Here is a 6,142-nt window from a genome sequence, read left to right on the forward strand (position 1 = left end):
CATCACTCAAGTAAGCCAGGAAAATGCAAACCATAATATACGCATTATCAAATTGATAAGGAAAAATAATTTGGTCTTCCATCATCAAGGCATAACTTACCAACTTATAGAAGGCACTAAACCGGTTGGAAGGAAAGAGTGCGTTGGGGAACAAATGTTCGTGAATGCCCAATAAAAGTCTAGCCTTATTAGTGTCGGTTTGTATAAAAATGAGGGATCTTTGCTCCAAATTAGTATCGTTTCGACAAAAAAAAAAAAAAACACATTTTTGTATACTATCTGAGTCTAGTTTCCAAGTACATAGTATTAGGTTTTGTATACGAAGTTAATGTGCACAAAACACTTTCGCAGAATGTTTGTTTAGGTAATCTCGACAGGGATACAAGTTCTGGTGCGTACGTTGACCAACACAACTACCAGTTAGCTCTTACTCTATGGGGCAAAAAAGAAAAAATCTCTTCGAAAACCACCCTATGTTTTGTAAACCCAATGCAATAAGTACAATTGTTTGTTTCAACATTAAGAACTACTCAACATTATTAACACATAAGACTTGTACAATTAGAGGGACCATAGTTTATGCCAACCCTCTATCAAAGTTTGCCTTAATTTTGCAACCAATGACTGATTCCCTCCGCAGCAAGGCGGCAAAGGTTTTCTCTTTCCAGGGGGGATGTCTATTACGTAACGTCATAAAACAACCAAAAAAATACTCAGCCAAAACTAAACCAAACGAGAAAGAAACTATTTTCTTCTTCAGTTTGGAGGGTTTGTTGTGGAGCGCCCAATAAGCCTCATTGCTTCGAGAAGGGTATTCCTAAATCTTCCCAAATTGATCGTCACATTCTGCTGGTCCAAATAATAAACCCTCGATTTCCTGTAACCCTGTGCTTTGATAGACTCGGGATCTTTAAGCACGGGATGATCCGGTCCATACAAATCATAAAGTGTGCTCTCTTGAGGCTCAATCTTGTATTCCAAGTAATGCAACCCCATTCCCGTTGCCGGTCCGCCGTAGTATGCATTTCCAACCCAGTCGAGTTCGAGTGGAAGCACCTGAATCATGACAGCCCCGTTAGGCAAGAAAATTTCATTTGTCAGCCCGGCGCCATGCACTCCAACCATAACACTGCTGGAACCGATGACCCGAGAAAATTCATCCAAATTTGACATCAGATCATTGGTAGGAATGAACACGCGAAAGCCCAACTCCTCCATCATCCTCACCACGGCTTCTTGATTCACTATAGTTCTTGTTCTCGTGCGAGACACTATTAGCAATTGTGGCTTTTCTGTCCCCGGCATCTGGGACACGTCCCTCGGCTTCAAATTAAACGATTTTCTAAGCAGATCCCTGAATTCGACCATGGAATAAGCTCCTGGGGTGTCGCTGGTGTTGATGGCCAAATTGTCATGATACTTGAGCCCAACAATGGCCCCTGGAAAACAATGAATGGTCCCCTTACTAGTTTCAGCGGCATTTATAAACTCGAAATGCGACAGCTTGGTTAAAACCTTCCTGAATTTGTTGAGCACCCAAAGCTGGTAATCCGTGATCATGAACTTCACCTTGGATCTGAAATGCCGGCTCGTGATGAAGACGGGAATGATAATGTCGTTGAATTCGTGGAATATGTTCCCAGCAAATCCGCCCGAGGAGAAAACCACGGCCGGCACCTTGTGTTTGAAATCACAAGGTGGTGGGCGGATGTTACCGTGCTGAATCTCGACGGGCTTGACCATTTTCATTGCCACTCCATCGTTTTTAAGTGGGTACGGCTGAGCCGTGTACTTGTGCAATTCCTCCTGATCGGAGTATATGTAAATCCTGGAAGCATTCGTGTCGAACCTCACTTCTTTGCTAGAAATATAAATATCCGAGTTCAACTCGGACAGGTGAGCAAATCCAGTTTCTTCGAATCGAGTCCGTTGCTCTCCTGCTCCAAAGAATCAAATTCTTGACTCCATAAGACTTTTGGCGAAAATTGATTTGATTTCTCGGAGATGTTAAACAAATATAATTGGTATCTCTACACATATACATAATCTTGTGGAGTAATTTTTCCGCTTTCAAGAACAACAAATTTGTATGATGGCACCATAAAGCTCCACAACTCGTTAATTCATGAGTAGGGGGGGGAGAAAAAGGAAAAAAAAAAAAAGAAAGGAAAGGGAAAGCATCTTTCTTATCTTACAATCAAAGGGAGAGAGATATATTATATTAATGAAAGTGCTAAAGATCGAAACTCAGACTGGCTAGTAGAACATAACAAACCTGTTAATAGCCTTCTGAGCATAATCTTGAGCGGGTCTTTCTTGGGTACGACATCTTTGACGGCGACCTTTCTGCCTGTGCCAAGATGGTTATTCGAATTTGTGAACTTCGCGTCGAGATTGCTGTCTGAATTTGAGAACTTTGCCTTCCCTACAGCGTATTAAAGATCATCGATGAACATCCAGGAATATGCATGGAATCGCCGTCCAAATTTTTTTCACATAAAGGCTAAGTAAGAAAACAAAATCTATTATGTTTTTCCTAGCTAGACAAAAAAGAAAAAGAACAAGAGAAAACAATCGGATGGTGGATAGAAGAGCTAGATTACATTCATCAATCTGGCAAAATATTGCAGAGTAGGCCAAAGCGTGAAAGATGAGCAAGGAGATTAAGAAAGTTGGGCTGCAAACCAGTCGTTTGGATTCCTCCACCATCGATCCTCTTTACTCCACCAGACTACAATTGTTGTTGTATTCAAGTCCCTGTCTTGACTTCAACGTACGAGTAAGAAGCACTCAATTCTCATCCAGCGACCTCTTCTTCTCTTCTAAGTCTAAGACAACATGGTTTAAACGTTCCTCTCTTCTTGTTTATTAGCAATATCTGTTACTTCATGTAATTGCTTTACCTTTCTGTCTTCTTCCTTGTCCTGCTTCTAGAATTTGCAACTAAGGTTCATGCATATAAACACTGACCTAGAAATTTTTTTGGGCAGCAGCCGCGGTTTAACCTTTGCGACCTACAAATTTTTGCTTTTCATTACTTAAGAAGGTAGCTTTCAACTTTCCTATATATATATATACATATACAATTTCTTTGTCAATTGATCAAAAAAATAAAATAATATTTAGGGAAAGGCAGTAGGAGGGCATCTCTTACGTCAAAGATTTGATTTTGAGAAATATAAAACTCGGGCCGTTCTTTGTCAAAGACAAAGGCGATTCAATTTTTTTTTTTTTTCCCTTTCTTGAAGGAAGGAAATAAAACAATACAATTAAGATCTAGACTAGGACGGCTCTATAAATAATATCCCATAAATGGGGAGGAGGGGAGGGAGATTATTACCTAAAAATATGATCGCCACTCAATACTTTAGCCGTAACACAAGGAAATCAATACACACATTCTTGCGCCAGCTGTATCTAATCTATATGTTTCTGCATCGCACAAGTAACTTTCCACATCATAATCAAGCATTTCATACGACTTTGTCTTTTACAGAAATCCCACTAATTGAGTAATTGATTTGAAGAGTCTAATGGTCCAGGTCCTTTTTTTCCCCTTTTCTCACTGGTCGAATACCAGCTGCTGCTGCTGCTGCTTAAAAACGTCCAACCCTAAAGTATTGATTCTTTGCTTTCCTCAGAAAAAAAAAAAAAAAAAATTTTTTGTTTTTGATTCTTTTCTTTCAATTGAAAAACAGTATCGATTCTTTAATCTCTGATGATATTTGATCATTAGAATCCTAGAAGAAGTTCTCATTTTTGATAGCCTACCAATTCCTTCAATATTAATATGTAAGAACGAACCATTGACTCTGTAGTCTGTACCAGTGGAATTGGTGATCAAAAGATCAGGGAGGTAATAGTTTCAGAAACACAACTCAACAATCAGAACTTCATATATACATGAAAGTAAGTTACTGAGACTATAAAATTAGATGCCTCACTGTACTTCAGTAAAACAGACGGCATTGAATTGAATCTACTGAAAGCCTCTTCATTTACAAGATGACTATCAAAAAGAATCATTAAATAACCTACAAAAAACGAAAAAGACAGAGCACCAAAATCTAAAGTCTTTCCATCAAGGCAGAGGATTTGTTGGGCGTCCAAGAAGTCTCATTGTTTCAACAAGTGTCTTCCTGAATCTTTCAACATTGATTTTGACATCCTGCTTATCAATATATATAGCCCCGAAAGCTTGATAACCCTGTGCCTTCATGGATTCAGGGTCGGCAGTCACAGGATGATCCGGAGCATACAAATCATAGAGCGAGCTCTCTTGAGGTTCAATTTTGTATTCCAGGTATTGCAAACCCATGTCAACCGCTGGCCCGCCAAAGCAGGCATTTCCAGGCCAATCAAGACCCAGAGGAACCACCTGAATTACCACAGCTCCATTAGGCAAGAACAGTTCATTTGTTAGCCCGGCACCATGAACTCCAACAATAACGCTGCAATTGTTCACAATATGAGCAAATTCCTCAAAATTCATCATCATATCCAGCGTAGCAGGAACCACTCGGAAACCCAACTCCTCCATAAGCTTTACCACCTCAACCTGATTCAGGATTTTTCTTGTTTTTGCACGCGACAGAAGCAGCAATTTTGGCTTTTCCTCCTCAATCAGCTGGGAGACTTTCTTTATGTTGAAGTCAAATGATTTTACGAGGAAATCCCTGAATTCAAACATGGAATAACCCCCGGGAACGTCACTCCTGTTCAAATACAAATTGTCATGATACTTCAGCCCTATCACTGCTCCTGGAAAGCAATGAACGGTCCCATTTGCAGTTTCAGCTGCATTTATAGCTTCATAACGCGATAACTGGGAGAATATTTTCTTGTACTTGTTGAAAAACCAATGCTGGAAACCAGTAACCATAAATATTACGTGGGATCGAAAGTGCCTGCTCGTAATGAACAGAGGAACAAGGACATCGTTGAATTCATGGAATATATTCCCGACGAATCCACCAGAGGAGAAAACCATGGCCGGGGCGTCATGATAGTGATTGCAAGCAGGTGGAGTGGTGTTTCCATGCTGTATCTCAACAGGTGAAATCAACTGGATTGGCGCCTCATCTCCTTTTAGTGCATACGGCCGAACTATGTGTATTGCCGCTGCCTGATTGGCATGTATATAAATTTTGGAAGAATTGGTGTCGAACCTTACTTGTTTACTGGAAACGTAGATATCAGAATGTAATTCAGATGGATAAGCAAATCCAGTGTCTTCGAATTGGATCCTCTGCTCTCCTGTTTGAAATCATCAATTTCACTGTATAAGATATCGGGCAAGATAATTGAAAATGTTTGGATTCTGTTGGGCAACGATACATTCTTCTTTTTGATCTCAGATACTAATTGTATCCTAAGAAAAAAGCTTTACATTTAGGATCTACATATAAGAACTATTTTCTGTCTATCAACTTAGAGATGTATTAAAAAAAACTTTAAAAGAAGAAAGGGGAGGACAAAAAAATATCTGTCACTCAGAAATCACCGGAAAAGGGAGAGTTCATGTTCATTGATACGATGAATGTGGGAAGTAGTAAAGAACCTCTTAGTAGCCTTCTGAGAAGAAATTTCAGGGGTTCTTGCTCTGGTGCACCTTCATCCAACTTGTTCTCAAAGCCAAGATTACTATTCCAATTTGCTAAATTTGCCTTCCCTGTATATCAAAAATGCTTTTGACAGATCAGAATGGATAAATATGAAATGACTAGCCACATTTTAACATTATGCAAAGGTAGATTGATATGCCAATCTGACGCTATGAAGAAAAGCTAATTAAATTACATTGATCAAGCTGGAAAAATGCACAATAAACCAAGGGGATAATGATTAGCAAGCTGATCAGGAAACTTGAGAGGCTGCAAGCCTGCTTCTTTGACTCCTCCATTCTTCTTCAAGTTTCAATAGATATTTCTCTACGAATTAAAATGCACACATTATTGACTAGCCTGTTGTTCTCAACATTACCAGTTGGCATTACCTTTCTTCTTCTTCTTCTCAGTTTCCCATCTTGCCTTGGTTCTACAATTTTAATTCTCAATTATTCTGAGGTTGGTGTATATAATGTCAGGTTCCCAGCTGGACTGTAAGGGCATGTCTGTTGAGTTGAGCATGTTACAGGCCGGAG

At 39.5% G+C, this 6,142-nt stretch overlaps 2 protein-coding genes across 2 annotated transcripts; both read right to left on the bottom strand.

The window, feature by feature from the left end:
* Positions 1-456: 456 nt before the first annotated feature.
* LOC113770560 (protein O-linked-mannose beta-1,4-N-acetylglucosaminyltransferase 2-like) lies at positions 457-3,030 on the bottom strand. Its single transcript, XM_027315057.1, has 3 exons — positions 2,604-3,030; positions 2,276-2,425; positions 457-1,937 (listed from the first exon to the last, which is right to left on the bottom strand). The coding sequence occupies exons 1-3, from the start codon at positions 2,707-2,709 to the stop codon at positions 757-759; spliced, it is 1,437 nt and encodes a 478-aa protein (XP_027170858.1). The 5' UTR covers positions 2,710-3,030; the 3' UTR covers positions 457-756.
* A 1,051-nt stretch (positions 3,031-4,081) lies between these two features.
* On the bottom strand, positions 4,082-5,902 carry LOC113771955 (protein O-linked-mannose beta-1,4-N-acetylglucosaminyltransferase 2-like). Its single transcript, XM_027316499.1, has 3 exons — positions 5,800-5,902; positions 5,561-5,671; positions 4,082-5,256 (listed from the first exon to the last, which is right to left on the bottom strand). The coding sequence occupies exons 1-3, from the start codon at positions 5,900-5,902 to the stop codon at positions 4,082-4,084; spliced, it is 1,389 nt and encodes a 462-aa protein (XP_027172300.1).
* Positions 5,903-6,142: the final 240 nt, after the last annotated feature.

The sequence above is a fragment of the Coffea eugenioides genome, chromosome 5, assembly GCF_003713205.1.
Source record: "Coffea eugenioides isolate CCC68of chromosome 5, Ceug_1.0, whole genome shotgun sequence".
Classification (NCBI taxonomy): domain Eukaryota; kingdom Viridiplantae; phylum Streptophyta; class Magnoliopsida; order Gentianales; family Rubiaceae; genus Coffea; species Coffea eugenioides.